General features: G+C 36.7%; 1 protein-coding gene across 1 annotated transcript in view; it reads right to left on the bottom strand.

The window, feature by feature from the left end:
* The window catches only part of LOC122489639 (muscular LMNA interacting protein), a 250,265-nt gene that overhangs the window by 59,945 nt on the left and 168,504 nt on the right, over positions 1-21,816 (bottom strand). Inside the window, 2 exon segments of the mRNA XM_043591667.1 lie at positions 1,373-1,417; positions 11,460-11,504. Coding sequence (XP_043447602.1) covers positions 1,373-1,417; positions 11,460-11,504 — 90 coding nt within the window.

The raw sequence follows: 21,816 nt of genomic DNA, 5'->3' as shown, positions 1-21,816 counted from the left end.
AAACTGAGGACTAGATTTCAGATTTGTGACTTATCCACTGTCAGCCCAGTAGCTAGTGTCAGAGAAGGAATAAAAGATGGCTCTTCTGGCCCCCATTCTAGCATGCTTTCACCTATACTATGCTGCCAGCCACTCTTCTAAACTAATGGACACTACTTACACACGGACACACACATACACATGCAAACACACCCCATATATACACCATATGTATAAACATGAATATACCCAAGCAGTTTGTTTAATCAGGCTATTTTTAAGAGTCAAACTATACTTTTTATGGGTTTTCAGTATTACAAATGAAAATAACATCATTTTGGCATAACAATGACAAGATGACTTGTTGTTGGCTATGGATGTAGAACACAAAAACAATTGCTTAAAAAGGGGAAAAATCAGTATTAAACAGTGATTTTGCCTTCTTAGTATCTCAAACTGCTTTACTAGCAATTTTTGTAATTCTACTGAAGGTGCCTATTGTTCAGGAATTCATAATTATAAATAATAAAGATTAAAAGATATAAAGAAATCTTTAGTAATGTCTAGGCAACTTACTTCATGGTTTCAATTTGCTAACCACTGTAAAATAATAGAAAATACAAAACCCTCTGATGAAAAGTAATTCTATGTAATCAAATTTGCATCTATAAATAACAGATTCTAGAGTTTAGATCAGTACTAACACATTGGCCCGTAGCCCTTTGTTAAGCCAATGAAATGTGGTTACTCCAAATTGAGATGTGCTGTACATGTGAAATACATAGCATATTTCAAAGACTTAGCCTCCAAAAAGGAATATAAAATATCTCATTTATACTGATTATTTGGTGAAATGGTATTTACCTATCACTAAATAAAATACATTATTGAAATAAATGTGGTCTGTGTTTTACTTTTTACTCTTTTAATGTGGCTACTAGAAAATTTTAAATTACATTTGTGGCTTGCCATTGTGGTTCACATGATATTTCTCCTGCTCATTACTGATCTACACCATTTACATGCTAACCTTCCTGTCTGAAATATCCCATTTCTCATTTCTTGAAGTCCAGAACCTACCCTACATCATCAAACATGACCTGTCCTTGAATGCTTTTTGCCTCTGTCCTATCAGGAAGTAAGCGCTCTCCCTCTCTAAACTACTAAGATGCAAGTTCCTGGCAAATAAGGTCTATGTATGGTTTTTATATATGTTGGTAAGCTACAAAACAACCACCATGCAACTACAGTAAAGCATCAGTAAAATTTTGTTAGACAGGCAAACAAATATATGCAGTAAATGTATTCTCTGTTCACTTTCACTCAGAAAAATCTGTCTTGAGAGATCAGAATTTTCTAAAGTAGGTCCATGACTTAATAAGAGGATACATACCAGCTGACTCTCGGATACTGTAGAGGATGGGGAGGACAGGTTTGCCTGAAAAATTAGAAACATGGTGTTTATTTAGTGAACTTCATAATTTCACAAAATATCCATATTTTTAAGTTTTTTGAAGTTCTTTTATTATTAAAGAACACATGTCCATTGTAGAATTTTGAAAAGAATAAGATAAAAGGAAAAGTATCATTATGCCACCAGAAAATGTTGAACATTTTTTGTACATTGCCTTACAATATTTTTCCTATGTTTTCTTATGCAGCTCATATAATAGCATGTTTTATGTGTTACTTCTCCTTAACATCTTAACATAAACACTATCACAAGACATCAAAAATTCTTCAAGATGACATAATATTTCAGTCTCTGTATATACTCCACATTTTGCTTAAACATACTAGCATTGTTGGATATTTATATTTGTTTCCAGCAAATCGACACAAATAACAGATGTTCACTTAAAGTATCTTCATATACAAAGGAAAGTTTTCATGCTTTGGAAAAGAAAACAACTTAGTTTTTAAAATTGATTTCCAGTAAATAGGAGGCTAATATTGTTTCTTCAGCCTTGGTTCCTGAATTTCACTGTGTCTGGATTTGGTCTGGATTTACTTCCTTCTTACGGAAGTAAATGCTGTGGTCGTTCTTTCAGACCTCATTGTCTTGACTTTGTCTGAAAATGTTTCTGTTTTGTTCTCATTCTTCCACAAGAGTTCTGGACACATTATTTTCAGTGAATAGTTATTATCTCGCAGCATTTTGAAGACACTACCCCACTAGCTCAGGCGTCTGTCACAGCTGTCATTCTAAATGTCATAACTTTGGTGGATCATCTGTCTTCACATTTGGTTAGTGTTTAAGATGTTCCTCCATGACATTCCGCAACTTCACTATGGTGTATCTGAGGGTGGATTTCTTTTTATGTGTATTTTTTGGGATTTGGTGTAGTCCTTCATTTGGCATATGCATATCCTTCAATTCTGGAAAATCTTCCATGAATACCTCTTCAAATATTGCTTTGCTTACATTATAGCTCATCTCTGTTTATGAAGTTTCTAATAAATATATATGTAGTCTGCTCAATCCATCCCCATTTCTATAAAATTTCCTTTCATATTTTTTGTCCCTTTATGCTGCATTCTGAATCCTTTCTACATACAAGTTTAACCATTAACTAATTTCTCTTCCATTGTATAGTAACACATTCAACATGACAATTGAATTTTGTTTTGATGGCTTTATTTTAACTTCTGGAAGTTCTACTTGGTTCTTTTTCAAGTAATTTTGATGGCATCAATAACTCCTTTTAACTCTTTTAGCGTTTTTACTATAGCAATTAATTCATTTCAGATTTACCTATAATTCCTTATTGCTAAATCTCCCATTTCTTGTATTGGCTGACTCTCCCTCATGCCTCTCCTCCGTGATGATCTTTAGCCATTTTATGGCTATTTATTTTTGATTTTGAACTCATTTTCAGTCAAGATAATGTTTGTGATGATTTCTATATGTACCTGAGAAGTCCTGGACGGGGAAACCATGCCTACAGTACATTTTATGTTTGTCTTGTGGGAACTCTAGGACTTTCACTGCTTTCCATTTTATTTCATCATCTTAATATTCCTAAACTTAAAGAGTGGTAGAATCTGACATCTTCGTGTTCCAGAAGTTTAGAACCATTTTCTCATTGATGGCTCTTTTACCAACTAAGAGTGTTGGATGAGATGGTGGAAGCATTTATACTTTTTTTTTTTCTTATTCCATGCTTCATGGCCAAAGTGGACTTCTGGGCTCCTGAATGTATACAAAGGATTGACTTACTAAATACTGAAAGTTAAAATCTGAGCTCCTGGCTCCTAGCACATAGGTTATGATGCGCCTACATTCTGCTAGAGCTTTAGCTTCTTCTTAACACCCCCACTTGGAGTTACCATTCCATTTCTGGCATTCAAACATTTCTCTTTACTTTAGATTGGGTTACATAAACTTGTTTTTTTTTTTGAGAGAGAGAGAGAGAGAGTATGAGTTGGGGAGAAGGGAAGAGGGAGGGAGAGAGAATCTTAAGCAGGTTCCACACTCAGCACAGACCCCACTGTGGGACTCAATCCCATGACCCTGGGATCATGACTTGAGCCAAAATCAAGAGTTAGATGTTCAACAGACTGAGCCACCCAGGCACTCCACATAAACATTTTTAATAATTACATTTTATCAAGCATTTCAGCATGTTAGAGGTGTGTCAATACTGTTTTTACTCTCTGAGATATGAATGATAACAGCAAACTGAGAGCTTAGTGGTTCTTATGGTATTGCCAAGTATATAGAAGTATGAATCACCAAACATACTCACAAGGCACCTGCAGCCCTTCTCACCCTGTGCCCAGCATTGTTTGTTTTCTGCTTTTTCACTCATGCCTTTCTTCACAAGGACTATCATTGTTTGCTGTCATACATGGTTGGTCTATGGCAGCAGGGTATCTTGGCTAAATGTTTCCCATCTCTAAATTGCTGGTGACCAGGCGAGTGTACGCTGAGGTTTATGGCTATTCTGTGCTGCAGAAAACTGCCTTTTAGAATGCCCATCACATTCAGTTCACCTGGGGATTCGCTTTTAACCTCACGATGCAATATAAGTAATAATTATTTCCTCTAAAGTCTTACTGTATCCCTATAGCTAATTTTTTATTATTGCAATAATGAGAGAATAATATATGGATCCCCTAAGTTAAATTAATAGCTCCTGTGAAATATGCTAAATTGAATGTGGGTATCTTGACTAAAGCACAACACAGCTAAATTTTCATCTCGATAAATATAGGAAAGAAGAGGTTACACGTTAAAACCAAAATATTTGTACAATTTAACTACATTACTAACATTTAGTAGTATGTGGTGCTAAATAATACCAAATGATCATAGGGAAAAAATAAAATGCTCAAGAAAACCATTAATTAAATTAGGGGAAAACCCAAATATCTTTGTATTCAGTCTCCATAGGTCCCTCAAATTCCATCATTAGGAATTACAATGTTATAATAAGATGCTTTAGGCATCCCCATCCCATTTTTATTTTATCTAATATAATGGGTTTCACATCACTTTTATGAGAAACTATTCCTAGGGAAAGGATAGAATTAAATGTGAACCTCAGGGTGGAGTAAATACTTATAAAGCCACGGGGGATCCTTTATCCAAGAAAAAGAATATTGGCTTATGTGTTTAATGAGCATAACCAGATTCTTTCAACCAACCTAACCATGTCAAGCCCTTTGAGAAGCCTTGCTTTGCTTTCCTAATACAGGTTAGCAGTGTTTATTCAATGCTGCATCTATAACTATGTTATTAATACTGTAGCAAATATTTTCCGAAAAGTGAGGAAAGATTGTCTGGTGAGCTGAGATTAGAGCAGTGAAAGGTGGGAGAATGCAGCTCTATCCGAACCACTCTTCACAGGTTAGCTAAATGAAGGTAGAGAAGCAACTTGATGTACCTAAAACTAAACTGGAAATTGTATTGGAACAACACTAAAGATTTTAGTTATTCATGTCTATCCACATTAATACTAACTGTGAGGAACTACGATACTGTGGAATGTAAGAATGGCTGTTGTGCGAAACAAAATCCTATAATCTATTCTATGGCCTCTAACATCATTTTAACCATAAAAGGAAAGGAAAGTGTAAGAAAGGAGGATCCATGTTAACCAATGGATCGTCATCTTAAAAACTGAGAAACCAACAGTCAAAAAAATGTGAAAGTCAAAATTTCTTACCTCAAAGAAAATGTATTAAAGAGTTAGATTACATGGAAAGCAAAAGAGTTAGACAAAGAAAAGAAAGGAGAATTTGAAGTCCACTGAAAAATAAATTCCTACAGAAGGCCACCACTGTGCCAAGCCAACTTTGGAGAAACCATTTTGCTTTTCCAAAGACTTGATATCGAGGCCCAGGAAGTACAATGAAGCTCCTTCGTCAGTGTCTAGATTGCTTTTGCTTGCAATGTGCAGCTTTTCCCCACTCATGACACATGTCCTTTTGGCTGGTATCACACCAGCTCCCTCCCTGGGGTCTGGAACAAGATCAAGTGGTTCCAGTTGCCTTTGCCTTCTGCACTCTACACTTCCACTTTTGGCTTGTTGGGTTTTTGTTTATTTGTTTGTTTCTTTTTCCCCCCTTTCAGTAGCCACATCCCTCTCACCTGAATATAACAACCAGTTCAATATCACTAAAATGTCTTTCTTCTACCTTTTCTCTGTTGACTAATTAACCTGTATTTCCTTTTCTCATGGTTCAAAGAACTGTAATTAGTGATAATGTGTTAACTAAATACTTCTCCCAGGCAAGACTACTCTACACATGGGCAGTAAGACAAATTTTAAAATATTAACGGAGCACTTAATAATCACTGAATACTGAGATTGGTATTGAGGAAATATAAAATGATAAAATGATAAAATACTGTCTTTCCCTTCACCTAGCGAGTGTTCCTATTATTTGTACATAAGTCACGATGGACACAAAAGAATGAATCCAGTGGTATGCATGTTAGGCACCAAGCCCCTAGACATACATTATGAGGCATCATATCTTTCTTGCTTCACATTATTTATTCTAACTATCTATAGACATTACCCTGTATGACTATCTCATTAGAAACCATTTTATAAGTTAGTAATACATTCCTAAAATACCTACATACAAAAAGTAGATTTGAAAGTGTTTAAAAAGTTTGAGTCTTTATGCTAAGGAATGATGATTCCAGCTTATTGTGAACATAATCAATAGGCAGGATAAGTGGGCATAGTGACCAGTGACAGACACTGTTTATATGTGCAACTGAGGAGATAAAAGGTCACATCAAGGGGAAGTTAGGCTGAAATATGGCACCTTTGTGTTTGGTAAAGTCTAAAATGATGATGAGAAGGATGCAAGACATAAAGAGTGTCTTGTTAAATCTTCTCTCTTCCTCCTCACTTACTAGAACCCAGATAATTATCTTTAATTCTTTCTTCATCCCTTTTCACATAAGCATATGTTAGAAATATTTCTGAATGAAAAAAAGAAGTAAATGAGAATAATCAGAAGAGTGGAATTTCTTGCTTTAAGTGTTCACAATTCTTCCTGTAACTCATCAAATCTTTGGTCACATCCTACGGAAGCAGATCTGGACTGAGGTCTGGATTGAAATGGACTAGATTGAAGTCTCCTCTTATCTTAAGATCTGTGACTACATTAAGCATGCAGCGCCTCTGGAACACTCCAGCATAGCAACATTTCCAAGTATAGCAAAGGGAGTATGTGAGCTGACTAAATTGGAGACTGTGACTTTTATTTGAATACCTGTATATATAGTGGGGAATATTCTTAATAAAGTTTGACACATTTTTTAATATATTGTGATATTTTGAAAGCAATATGCTTCCATTGTTATGAATTTTTTCTGTCCCTCAGGCTCATTAAAATGGGATCTTACCTGTTTACCATATAATATTCAATAGACCTATCTCTGTTATTTCTCTGGCTCTTAAAAGTAACTCATGAAATGTAAAGAGTTGATAAAATAAGTTTTTATCTATAGATTTTGATTCCAACTAAGGGTTTTTTGATAAACTAGTAATAGGACTAATACTTGTCTTATTTTCTGAGTTGGCTCTTTATTAGGAAAGCATACTGTGACTTTGAATTACTTGAATGAAATAATTTATACCAGTAGTAGTTAATGAAAAATAAATATTTACTAAGACAAATGTAATGCAAAAGCAAAAAGGACATTCCTCTTCAAAGGTGGTAAAGTGAAAACAGAATAAAATAGAAATTCAAATAGAAAATTCATTCTGTTACATAAAGGGAAAGAAATTTTTTTTAAAGTGTCATAAAAAACAGTACCTCTTAAACATTATCTGATAAACTATGAATTAATTTATATGAGAGTGATTTAAAACGTTAGAGGGGCGCCTGGGTGGCGCAGTCAGTTAAGCGTCCGACTTCAGCCAGGTCACTATCCCGCGGTCCATGAGTTCGAGCCCCGCGTCAGGCTCTGGGCTGATGGCTCAGAGCCTGGAGCCTGTTTCCGATTCTGTGTCTCCCTCTCTCTCTGCCCCTCCCCCGTTCATGCTCTGTCTCTCTTTGTTCCAAAAATAAATAAACATTGAAAAAAAAATTTAAAAAAAAAACGTTAGAAATACAGTAAACATCATTTTAGATATTGTCACTAAATTTGAAAACATTCAAAGTTTACACTGAAGATTACTGAACATGAAGAAATAATTTCGACCCAGAATATAAATACTAATGGATAAAATATTTAAGGAAAACAAACTATTCCCATATTCTCTGTACTTCTCACACAAGTATTTTTTTAATGTTTTCAATCTTTATTTATTATTGACAAGGCATGAGCAGGGGAAGAACAGAGAGAGTGTGAGACACAGACTCTGAAGCAGGGTCCAGGCTCTGAGCTGTCAGCACAGAGCCTGACGCGGGGCTCAAAGTCATGAACCATGAGATCATGACCTGAAGCAAAGTTGGATGCTCAACTGACTGAGCCATCCAGGGGCCCCAATTCTCACACAAGTATTAATGGTAAGGGCTTTGACATGAGGGAGACCTGGGTAGGATTTTGCCTACTCTGACTTCTAAGACTTGGTTTCCTCCTTTATAATATGAAGATCTTGAAATAATAATACCCACCTCATAAGACTGGTATAAGGTTAAATGAAATACTTAAACTTCACTTGAAAGATAAGAGCTCAAACCAATTGAAAGTAATATTAATAATAAATTAAGATAATCAATCTTGCAATTGACCTGTGGAGATCACTGTGACTCGACATGTTGTTAACCTAGCTTAAATTCTATTACACTTAAGAAAAGTTCAATTAAATTACTTTAAAATAACTTGCAATTCAAGTACACCATGAATTGAAAAAAGCTTTGACTAATTAGACTGAATTGATGGTGCTTTTCCTGCATCTGTCTCATCCTAGAAAACAGACTATGTGAAATGTAACAATATGTACAATAAAGAATAAGAAGAGGAAACTAACTGATTTGCATTTTGGTTTCTCCCTTCTTCTTCTTTTTTTTTTTCCCCATGGAGAAAAGGCACCCTTTCACCAAAAGCCCCAGAAAGAGGAATTAGTCATACAAATTCTCGTTATTTAATAAAGCCATTATAATCTTCCCAGGAAAACTGGAAATCCAATAGATATATGAATACATTGAAAACTAGTAACTTTGTAAGTCTGCTTTCACATCAGTCAGTTCTATGGCCAGTTCTTCTCTAATTTCTACAAGAAAGTATCTTGCTCATTTATTATTGTAAGTGTTTACTATCTCCCCCATTATACGCTGCAGAAATGGGGATCTTATTATTGGGTTGCTCCCTCACCCCAGTAACTTCTCAGTGAGTACTAGGACATAGTAGACACTCAGTAACTATTTGTTGAATCAATGAGCAAAAGCTCATTGAATAATAGAGCTGAACAATTCTGACTATATTTTCTACTAGTTATGAATCATAGATTGTATACTATACTTTTAGAGAGCCCCCAGAGGTCAGAATTTTGAGCAGTCTGTGCTAATCTACTTGAGAATACCCTGACACGTCACAAAACTTTGTTTCTTGGCTTGAATTTAAGCCTTCTCTTTTTTTTCCTCTGTGGTGTAGGAGTTAGTAAACTATGTGATCTCTGTTTTTGAATCTAATCTAAGAATTTCTACGAAGTCAATGACACACCAAGTCCCAGCAGCTACATACTGTGAAGATGTCTAGTTTCTTCAAAGTGTGAAGAGAGACCATGAGATACTGTGAAAAGACCTCTCAGATTTGCTTTTGAGCTTCCACGGGAGAGAAAGAGAAATATAAAGGAAAAGATTAATTAATTAAGTAATTAATTGAGTCAAATCTTTTCAAGTCACACTTAAGGTGAGGCATCTTGTAGCTCAGCAAATACGAATATTAGAATTTCTAGAAGAAAGAACATATAAAATCAGAACATACTGTATTTAAAATTGATTGTTCACCTAAGACCAACAACACTTATAGCTGAAATTTCATTTTTTTCTCCTCAAAATAAATCAGACATCACTTAGTAAATGTAATAACTGCAGCCAAATATTTACAAGTGTGACTTCCTTATGCCTTGGCACCAAAAAACTGGGTTTTACATTCCATTGTAAAATTATCCTTTATCATCTTCCAAAAGAGACAGACATATTTGAGGTGTCACAAAGAACAATTCAAATGTCACATTGTAAGAGAAAGCAAAAAACAAAGCTTATCACTCAAGAAACCAAATTTAATCAAAGCCAAAAATCTTATCTGAATCAGAGTTCATATTTGCTCTAGTCTACACTCAATCTATTTGATGACTCAATGTTAACTTTCAGTGACTCAGATGTTCTCACAAAGTTTGGGGCAAATGTTAACCTATTTTAATTAAGTTTGATAACTGATTGAAGAATAATTTGAAATAAACTCTAACTATGGAGATTGAAGCAGACTCTCCAACTTTGATTCCAACTGCTATCAAATTAACCACCCCTGGGGAGGGGTGAGAGGAAGTATCAGCCCCTTACCACCTTACTGTAAATGAGTCTCAATCAGAGGCACTTTGGTGACAGATAGGAATAGGTGAGAAAGGAAGATGAGAGAGTAAAACATTTCAGCTATTTTTTCTTAGGTCTGGCTCTTGTAGCATGCGTGAGTCACAAAAAGTATTGAAACATCTTTAGAGAACTTTCTTTTCTTGCACCCAACTTTAGAATCAAGGAAGTCTGCTAAATCATGGTGCTTCTACTCTTCCCAAGATAGGGAGGAAGAAGAGAAAGGGGGAGGCATAGATGCAGAGGAAATCAAAGGAAGATAAGAGGAAAAAAGTGAAGAACTATTACTTATTCCTGTATGTCAGAACCACATTAAGGGCTTTTCATATACTAACCAATATAAATTGTACATCAGGCAATTATTAGTTTCCCAATTTTATAGATGAAAAAACTAAGGTATAGAAGTTAAGTGACTTTCTAGGATCAGACAGTTAGCAAACAGCCATGCTGTGATTTAAACTTGGTTACAGCCTACCAAATGTCTCTACTCTTATGTTACTCCAAATGGCTTCCAATAAAAACAAAACATAAGAATGAAAATACTCTAAGCAGTGTTCCTATCCATACCTTCTATATGTCATTTCCTGAGTAGGATAAAATTCAGTGATTTCATCCAGCTTATTATTTTCCTTAGGGAGACCCAAATAAAGACAGAAATACATAAATTGGAAAGAAGATATATCACAAAATACATAATAAATATTCATTCTTTGATGATGATGACGATGATGATGATGATGATGAAAAAAGCATAGTAGAAAATATAAGGCATAACCTAAAAGAAAACATTTACTGGTTTTTTATTTAACTAAAAACTAAACACTTGCTTAGGAGACAATCTTGTTTCTGTTGAATATAGTTGATCAGAAACAGAAGTGGGCCACATGGTGGATCATGAGGTGAATAAAGAGTAGGAATGAAGTGAGGCTACATCTGTATTCCTAAGACATTCAGAGACAGCTCCATATAATTGATCAAGTATGTGAGGCTGTATCTACCCATCTATTAGTCAATTTTTGCTCATAAGTAGAAATTAGTTTATTTGACAATAATTTAAATGCAAGAAAGCAACAAATGAGTCAAAACCAACAAAACTGGCAATCCCATTGGAAATAGACAAATCTTAATGTTTCGAGTATATGTGCTGGCTCATTTATAATAAGCACAATAAACCATTACAAAAATGAAAATGTCGTCTAAGCTTCGATAATTAGAAAGACAGCAAGCAGGTGTTGGAGTTCTGCTTTATTTAGCCAAGCTAATCAAACTAGACCTCACTTAAGATGGAATTTATTCAATAAACTTACCTGACATAACCTGATTTTCCACATCTGGACCGATCACACCATCCTATCCCTTTCCACTTATGAAAAAATCAACTAATTCAATTTTAATGACCGTATAATTGAGTTCCCTTCAAAGCATACACATGTACCCATTAAAAAAACAGGATGTATCATTATGAAGGGACTTACATATTTGGTTTCTCGACCAGCTGCTCTCGGAAGAGTTGTAGGCATCTGTAAAAAAATAAAAATAAGTATACTACTGAAGTAACCACAAAAATACTAAAAGTAATTCAACTTCTGGGATAAGCATTCACCTTTTGTTGCTATTAAGACTTTCTAAACATTCTTGTCTCTTTTCTATACAAAAGCCTTGTCCCTTTGAAAATTGTTTTATTAAACTATGTCACTTCATTATTCTTTTTATTGCCATTATCTATCAGCTTGCTGGTAAATTTTGCCTTATTTATTGATTACATCCATTCATGGATCATAATGGACCCTCATGTGATTTTTGCCATTTTCAAAATGTACACGGAAGTCTCTACCCCTCTCACTTATTTTGAGCTTTCCAACTCCAAATGTATTCTCATCCATTCCATTTCACTCATCCACTCTCAAAGCCATTCCTAGACTTTGCCTTCACAAATAAAATGGGATATCTGTGAAATTTCAATTTTTAGCATCCTACCCTGAGAACTCTAGCTCCTATTCACCATCTTCACTTCTCAAATGTCCCCAGTGCAATGTCCCTCATTGAGACTTCGAAATTAATGAGCTTTACCAGTTCCATTGTGGTGTTATTACCTCTTAGTTTACATATATTTCATATTCTCAGTTGTTTTAACACCTTAATTTCTCTTGCCTCTCTCTCTCTTTGTGACAAACTCACCTTTAAAAGAAAACAAAAGAAAAGAAAACAACAACCTTGGATAGACTTTATCATCCATTTTCTCTAAACTTGAGAAGTAAAACATTCCTGAGGAAACTCTCTCAACCAAGCTAATTGATTTCATTATAAATTAATGGTCATTAGCCTTAAGTGAGCATTTAATTCTGCCTAGTGAGCCCATAATTTTTCTCTTGTAGGCCCACTTTCCCACTTTTTGACATGAGATGGCCTATTTGATTCATTCATCTCCTTAGTAAATACTTACTGTATATCTACTGTGTGCCAGGAACTATTCTACACCCTGTATCTTATCAGTAAACAAAATAGACAAAGATGCCCTATGCTTGGTAAGCTTACATTCTAGCAGGAGAGAAGACAAACAGTATAATAATAAATAAGTAAATTGTACCATATGTTAGAAAAAAAATCATACCGCATATTACATTGTATGTTATACAACAACAACAACGACAAAAGAATAGAAATAATTTGAAGCCTCAGGTAATATATTCTTCCAGAGAAAATCTTCTTTGTTTCTGCCAAATAGCTTACTTCTTTTAGACAACCCAGATACTAAGAAGGTCAAAAGTGCTGAGGGTTTACAATTTCAAATAGGAGGGTCAGTCTAGAGAAGGTGACATTTGGGCTAAGATTTGAAGGAACTGAGGGAGCTGGAGATGTGAACATCTAAACAAAGAGCATTTCAACTAGATGGAGCAAATTAAAAGTGCTCAAAGATAATTTCCACATCTGAGAATGGTGGCTCAAGAACTCAAAGCAATCCTTCCAAAACAGACAAAAGATGGGTAAAATATTTAAAACAATATTGACATATTATTTATTAAAAATGGCAATGAGCTAACAAGAGAATTAAGAATGTGGGGGCAAGATAAGGAGAAGATGGAAATCCAAAGAGAGGACTCAAGTATTTGAGACCAACTTTTGACCTAGAGATGTTTGACAATAACGATGAGTTGCTTGAGAAGCTGATCCAAACTTTTGACAATTTCAGAGATGTAGGGAGATAAAAGTCAGAATCCATGACCCACCAAAATTAGATTGAACCCCAGGAGTAAGACTGATCTAGAAGACCTCATATAGTCTTCAGCTTGGCCTCAAACCATTGACAACTGTTTATAAAAAATTAACCCAAAACTTTAAATTAAATTAAGTTATCCTTCTTTGCTAATGCTCTTGGTGTCTAATAGAAGCAAAGAAAAGACTATCCATAGTAAGATAATATCATATTAGCCCTCAAATAATTTATTTAAATAAACTTCCAAGTAGCATATCCAACACACAATCGGATTCAGATATACAAACAGGTAAGACAATGTGAGAATGGGCAGAAGTAAAGAACAACCAAAAAACACCCACAGAGAATCCAGAAATTTCTTTTCTTTGAGCCAGACCAAAAACAACCATACTTAATCATGCTTCCTTTGAGATAAAAGTTAAGCTTGCGAATGTTTACAAGGAACTAAAAACTATAAAAAGTGACACAACTGATTTGGAGGAAGAACAAAATGTGCCAAGGCAGGAGCATGCCTGGCACATTCGAGGCCATGGCAAGGAATCAGGCAGGGCTGGGGTGTTGTGAGGAAAGCAGGAGAGCAGGGGAGGGGCTGATGGAAGGTTCCAGAGACTAGAGCATAGAGGCCCTTCCAAGAACTTGAAAGGACTCTGGTTTATAGCTACAGGAAATGTGTAGGTACTGCTGGTTTTAAGCCGAGGGGAGCCATAATCTGACTTATGCTTTAAAAGGATCTCACTTTTTGATGTGTTCAAAATGAATTATAGTGAGGCAAGGGTCGAAGGGGAAAAACTATTGCACTATCCAGCAAAACATGACGATGGCTCAGCAGTACAGAAGTTATGAAATAATCATATTCTACATGTATTTTTAATCGATGGCAACAGGGTTTCTAATAGAGATGTGGAATATGAGAGAAAGAGAAAATTAGAACTTGACACCAAAGTTTCTGGCCTTGTGCAAATGAAAGATGAGAAGTCTATAGATAGACATGGGTAGGCAGGATATGGAATAGTTGTGTTTTTTTATGTTTGTTTGTTTTTTTGTTTATTGAGAGAGAGAGAGAACACAAGCAGAGGAGAGAGAGAGAGAGAAAGAGAGAGAGAGAGAGAGAGAGAGAGAGAATCCGAAACAGGCTCCAGGCTCTGAGCTGTCAGCACAGAGCCTGACACAGGCTCGAACCCACGAACTGTGACATCATGACCTGAGCCGAAGTCGGATGCTTTACTGATGGAGCCACCCAGGTGCCCCTGGAATAGTTTTTGTGGGAAGAAATCTAGACTAAATTTTTCAGATATTGATTAGAAATCTAAATGAAAATGGACAGTGGGTATTTGGGAGCTGGAGTTTGGGAGATAATCCTGGACTTGAGATATAAAGTTGAGAGTTCTCAGCATACAGTTGATCTTCAGAACACCAAAGGAGTAAATGTAGAGAGGAAGGAGAAGCCCAAAGATAGAGTCCTGGAGTACTCCAACATTAATAGTTTGGGGAAGAAGAGGAAGAATCTTCAAAGGAGCTTAAGAAATAATACTGACGAGTGAGGTAGGACAAAAGCTGAGAGAGCAGGGTGTCCTAGAAGGCACTAGAGGAATATGTGCCAAAGAGGAGGGAGTATCACCTGTCTCGTTTTCTGTGGATATGACAGACCAACCAGGGCTGAGTTTATAGTAATGGGAACCTGGGGAAAGTAGTTTGGGTAGCGCAGTAGGGGCAAAGCCTGAATGGAAGGGATTCATGAGGGAATGAGAGAAGAATCGAAAGCAGAACACATAATGGTTTTCAACTTTTCCTTTTTCAAGCTCTTCCCCATCATATGGTTGCTTTTTAATCTCAGTTAATAATCTTAAGCCTTTCTTCACTGAAAACTATTAGTTATTGAGTAACTAAAAATATGAGTTACAAAATTCTTCATTTTGCCATCAGCCACCTACAAACATGCTTTGCACCTGTATCTGACATGTCCTCTGTTTTCTGTCCTATTACAATAGTGGACATTCCCAGCTTTTTTTATTTGAAGTTTATTTATTTATTTATTTATTTTTATTCAGAGAGAGAGAAAGAAAGAAAGCAGGGGAGGGGCAGAGAGAAAGGGAGATGGAATCCCAAGCAGGCTCAGCACTGTCAGCCCAGAGCCCAATGTGGCGCCTAACGCACTCACAAACCATGAGATAATGACCTGAGGTGAAATCAAGAATGGGACGCTTAACCTACAGGGCCACCCAGGTACCCCTCCAGCTTTTTATCAAAGGACATTTATTTTAATCAGGCTGTAAGTTCCATGTCCTTCTGAGGACTTTTCATCCTTCAGGGTCTCCCTTTCTTTTGCATAATCAGCACCTCCCTCTAGTGCATCTACCCCACTAGCATGCCAACTTGCTCTTGCCATTTTCAGCTTTAAAAAGCAAACCAAAAGTTCTTCTTTGACCCGTTCCCCACCCTCCCAGACCCAATCTCCTTCCCCCTTTCACAGCCCAACCTTTCAAACTGGTTGTTTTTGTCTGTGTGTTTGTTTTACATACTGTGTCTCTGCCTTCTCACTTCACAACACTTTCCAACATCAGAGATGAGGAGAGCAGAGGGGTAATGTGAGGGATCAAAATGTGAGGGTGGTGAAAAGAAGTATCTGTGAGAACAATATCAAGGTGGTCCTTCAGCTTGGCTGGGGAGAAGGGGACAGTTAAGCATAGGTTTGGTCAACTCCTGATGCTTTTCTCAGGGAACACAATGGGAACAGCTATTTGAAGAAGAGTCTGGAAGGCACGGGGTGGGGGTGGGGGGCAAAGATGAGGGATACTGTGACCAGGGTGGTGGGAGAGCAGTGTGGGAGAAATGGTTGACATCAGATGTTTTTTACAGCCTGAGACTCATGTTCCTTCTGTTCTTCATAAAACATAAACAAAAGACAAAACTCAGCAGGACTGGTAAATCCTAGGCACCAAGCTTTAGTATCTGGCATCTCAGTCATCAGGCATATTTGCAGCCAAGGTAGCTTATATGCTCAGAGAACTTTGAGTCCCCATGGAAAAACAGTAAGACATCTGAAAAATGGAAATACTGCAGGAAAAAACAATGATTCAGTCATTCCTCTCCTAGGTTTTTACCCAAGAGAAATGAAAGCACATGTGCGTACAAAACCTTGTTGATAAGTGTTCTTAGCAGCTCTATTCATAATAGAACCTAACATCCCAGTTGTCCATCCCAGTTGTCCATCCCAGTTGTCCATCACTGGTGAATAGTTAACATATGGTACAACCATACAATGGAATACCACTCAGCAGTGGAGTACAAATGAACTATTGATACATGCAAAAACATGGATGAATCTCAACTGCCTTGTCAAAAGACTACATGTTGTATGATTCTATTTATATGACATTCTTGAAAAGGCAAAAGTATAGAAACAGAGAAAAAATCAGTAGTTGTACAGAACTTGGGTTAGAGGGAGGGATGTACTATAAAGGAGCACAAGAGAACTTTTACATTTGATGGAAGTGTTTCATACCTCAGACATGGTAGTGGTTTCACAACTGTATTATGCTTTGTGAAAATGCATAGAACTATACACTGAAAGGGTAAATTTAACAGTGGGTAAACTACACCTCAATAAACATGACTTTTTTAAAAAAAATAATGTTTATTTATTTTTGAGAGAGACAGAGCATGAGCAGGGGAGGGGTAGAGAAAGAGGGAGACACAGAATCTGAAACAGGCCCCAGGCTCTGAGCTGTCAGCACAGAGCCAAATATAGGGCTTAACTCTGGAACGTCGAGATCATGACCTAGGCCAAAGTCAGATGCTTAACTGACTGAGCCACCCAGGTGCCCCTAAAGATGACTTTAAAAAGGAAAATTATAGGGACACTTGGGTGGCTCAGTTGGTTAAACGTCTGACTCTTGGTTTTGACTCAGGTCATTATCTCAGAGTTTATGAGTTCGAGCCCTACATTGGGCTCCATGCTGACAGTGTGAAGCCTGCTTGGGATTCTCTCTCTCCCTCTCTCTCTGCCCCTCCCTGACTTGTGTGCTCTGCCTCTCTCTCAAAATAAATAAATAAACTTAAAAAAAAAGGAGAACTATATCCAACATAATAACACAGGGATTAAAGGACAGAAGAGACACTGAACAAATTCTAGAACTGAAATATCACATCAAGGAATCCCCTTGAAGGAATTAGGAAACAATAAATAGAAAAAATGTATATAAAGATTCAGACTTAAAGAATACAGAAGCAAAAGTGACAAAATCACTTTATGAGTCCCAGGAGGAAGAAACATTTGAAAAATTAGTGACTAAAATTTATCCTGAATCTGAGGAGCAGAAAAGGTTGAAGACTTCATAGGAGAAGTCACAGAGAGTACCAATCCAGATAAACAAGAGAAAAAATGCATACTTGCATTATAGGAAAAATCAGTAACATTATAGATAAAGATAAAATTCTATAAACCAAGAAACAGACTCTTAATTCCAGAGAACACACTGATGGTTACCAGAGGGGAAGGGAGTGGGGGAATGGGTTAAATAGGTGATGGGGATTCAGGAGGGCACCTGTCATGATGACCACTGAGTAATGTATAGAACTACATTGTATACATATTCGGATTCTGTATCTCCCTCTCTCTCTGTTCCTCTCCTGCTTGCACTCTTGTCTCTTTCTCTCTGTCAAAAATAAAGATTTAAAAAAATTAAAAATGGAGCACATGAGTGGCTCAGTCGGTTGGGTGTCCAACTTCAGCTCAGGTCATGAACTCACTGTTGCCGAGTTTGAGCCCTGCTTTGGGATCTGTGCTGACAGCTCTGAGCCTGGAGTCTGCTTTGGATTCTGTGTCTCCCTCTCTCTCTGTTCCTCCCCAGCTTGCACTCTGTCTCTCTCTTTCTCTGTCAAAAATAAATAAAGGTAACAAAAATTAAAAAAAAAAACCCTACAATGTTTACCTAAAACTAGTATAACACTGTATGTTAATATAATGGAATTAAAATAAAAAACTTAATAGGAGGTAAGAACTGGATAGCCAAAAAAAAACAAAAAACAAAGAAAAAAAAACTCTAGAAGATTACAGAGCCCCTCTGTAAGCCACCACTCTGTAACAGAGGAGTAAATATCATCCTGGAAAAATACTTTACAAATATGTTGTTGAAGAAAAAGAACCAAGGGAAAAAAAGTGCTGAAGAGATGGGACCTATACTTTTCTGTTCAACAGAACTATAATTTAAATGAAAGAGGAAAATAAAGATATTCTCAAAAACATAGGCCATAGAATCAACACAAAAATACCTTGTTGTATATAATTTTCAGCAAGATTCTACCAAAGGAAAAAAAAAATAAATCTGGGAGAAAGCTATGCATGTTTGAGAAATCAGGATCTAAATAAAGACAAGATCAAGAAACATAACCATAAAAATTCAGTTAAAAAAGTCAAAACAATACTAACAAATGATGTCTGTGTGTATCTTAATTAAAAATGGATGGAAGGAACAAGTGCTATAGTATTTTCCTAACTTTAAACAAAGATATTATAAGCTTTAAAATTAATAGGAAAATAAACATAATTATTACCTTTGAAAATTTATGTGTAACTAAGAAAAGTAACCAAAATGTAAGGAAAATAGTCAAAAATTTTAAAAAATTCAAATTAGTAAATGTCAAATATCAGAAGGAAAGCAGGAAAGTAAAAAAAAAAAAAAAAAATTAAGCTCCCAGGTAAACAGACTTTTGGATTGAACAAATGTGAAATCCAGAAATAAGTCGTTCTGAAAATAATAAGATGAAAGGGGACAAGCAGATTTTTAACTAGTAGAAAATAGTAAAAAATAAGGAAAAAAGTAATAGAAAATGGTGACAAAAGCTATATCTAAGAAAACATGAATGTATATACTATATACTATATATATATATATATATATATATATATATATATATATATATAAAAGCTACCAGGGGTCACCATTTTCTTACTGGATTAAGAAGAACAACCTCAGATTCAAAAGGATTATATATGCTGGTAAAGGTAATAAAATCAAAAGGACAAGAATGAACACCAACACATAAGCAACAGCGATGTAGCTTCAGAATATACAAGTCAAACCTAATAAACACTACTCCAGCTTTCTCTTTCTCTTCCTCTTGGCAGAAGTTGCCACGATTACATTCTCTTCAGTACTGTCCTCTTGTAGCTTCCATATTACCACACTGTTCTGATTTTCCTCTTACAACAATGGACATTTCTTTTCATTGTCCCCTATTGGCTCCCCGCCACCTCCTTCATTGGACCTGCCGTGTTTTGCTCCTTGGAGCTCTGCGTAGGGCTCTTGCAACATTGATGTGCACGTCATCCTCGGCTCCCTCCTAGCTCCAGACACAAAGTTTAAGTCTCTCCGATATGCATTTCAAAGTCAGCATGTCCAAAATGAACATAACCCTCTTCCCTCCATCTCACTATGCCTTCCACATAGTCGTCTATGCTCAAGGCAGAGACCTGGAGCCCATCCACGATTCTTGTCTCATTGACCACTCACATCCAAACCCACAGCAAGTCTAAAATGTCTCTCACAAACCCACATGCTTCTCTCTAGCTCTCCTGGGACCACCCCATCCAGGCCGTCCTCACTGACAGCCCTTGAACCTCAGTGGCCTACTCACAGTAGCTATCATGATCATTTCCATATGGCCTCATATTATTCCCCCATGTTTTTATATCTTCCCATTTTCCTGGAAATCCAAACTTCACGCCATGACAAAACAAGCATACCTTGTTTAATTGTGCTTTACTTCATTGTTCTTTGTGATATTGTGTGCTTCACAAATTGAAGGTCTGTGGCAGCTCTGTGAACCCCAAGTCTATCAGCACCATTTTCCAGCATTTGCTACTTTGCGTCTCTGTGCCACATATTGGTAACTCTTGCAATACTTCAGACTTTTTCATTATGATTATATTTGCTATGGTAATCTGTGATCGGTAATCTTTGGTATCACTATTATATTTGTTTTGGGGTGCCACGAACAACGCCCATTTAAGATGGCAAACTTAATCTATAAATGTTGAGTGTGTTCTGACTGCTCCACCAACACCCATTCCCCAATACCTCTCCCTCCTCTCGCGCCTCCCTCTTGCCCAAGACGAACAGTACTGAAATTAGGCCAACCGAAAACCCTACAATGACCTCTATGTGTTCAGGTGAAAGGGAGACTTACACATCTCTCACTTTGAATCAAAGCTAGAAATGATTAAGTTTAGTGAGGAAGGCATGTCAAAAGCCAGGATAGGACAAAAGCTAGACCCCTTGTGCCAAACAGCCAAGGTGTGACTGCAAAGGAAAAGTTCTTGAAGGAAGTTAAAAGTGCTGCTCCAGTGAACACATGACGGAAGAAAGAGAAACAGCCTTATTGCTGATGTGGAGAAAGAGTTTGAGATCAAACCAGCCATTCACATTCCCTTAAATCATAGCCCAATCCAGAGCAAGGCCCTATCTCTCTTCAATTCTGTGAAGGCTGAGAGAGGTGAGGAAACTGCAGAAGAAAAGTTGGAAGCCAGCAGAGGTTGGTTCATGACATATAAGGAAAGAAGCCAGCTCCATAACACTAAAGTGCCAGGTGAAGCAGCAGGTGCTGATATAGAAGCTGTGGGTCATGCAGAGGCTCCAGCCGAGGTAATTAATGATAGTGGCCATACTAAATCACAGATTTTCAGTGTAGATAAAACAGCTTCTATTGGAAGAAGGTGCCAGATAGGACTTTCATAGTTGGAGAGGAGAAGTCAGTGTCTGCCTTCAAAGCTTCCAAGGACAGTCCGACTCTTCTGTTAGGGGCTAATGCAGCTGGTGATTTTAAACTGAAGACTATGCTCATGGATGATTCTGAAAATTCTAGGAATAATTCTTTTTTTTTTAATGAAATTTATTGACAAATTGGTTTCCATACAACACCCAGTGCTCATCCCAAAAGGTGCCCTCCTCAATACCCATCACCCATCCTCTCCTCCCTCCCACCCCCCATCAACCCTCAGTTTGTTCTCAGTTTTTAACAGTCTCTTATGCTTTGGCTCTCTCCCATTCTAACCTCTTTTTTTTTTTTTCCTTCCCCTCCCCCATGGGTTCCTGTTAAGTTTCTCAGGATCCACATAAGAGTGAAACCATATGGTATCTGTCTTTCTCTGTATGGCTTATTTCTCATTTTTTCTCATTGCCACGTAATATTCCATTGTGTATATAAACCACAATTTCTTTATCCATTCATCAGTTGATGGACATTTAGGCTCTTTCCATAATTTGGCTATTGTTGAGAGTGCTGCTAATTCTTGAGAAGTAAATTAGGCTCAATTTACTTTGGCTGTGCTCTATAAACAGAACAACAAGGCCTGGATGATAGCACATCTGTTTATAACATGACTTACTGCACATTTTAAGCCCACGATTGAGACCCACTGCTTAGGAAGAAAGATTCCTTTCAAAATATCACTACTCATTGACAAAGTACTTGGTCACCCAAGAGCTTTGATGAAGATGTTCAACAAGATGAATGCTGTTGTCATGACTGCTAATATAACATCCATTCTTTAGGTCATGGATCAAGGAGTAATGTTGACTTTGAAGTCTTATGTCATTTGTAACAATATGGATGGACCT

This window comes from Prionailurus bengalensis, chromosome B2, assembly GCF_016509475.1.
Source record: "Prionailurus bengalensis isolate Pbe53 chromosome B2, Fcat_Pben_1.1_paternal_pri, whole genome shotgun sequence".
Lineage (NCBI taxonomy): Eukaryota > Metazoa > Chordata > Mammalia > Carnivora > Felidae > Prionailurus > Prionailurus bengalensis.
This window is presented reverse-complemented; position numbering and strand designations above follow the sequence as displayed.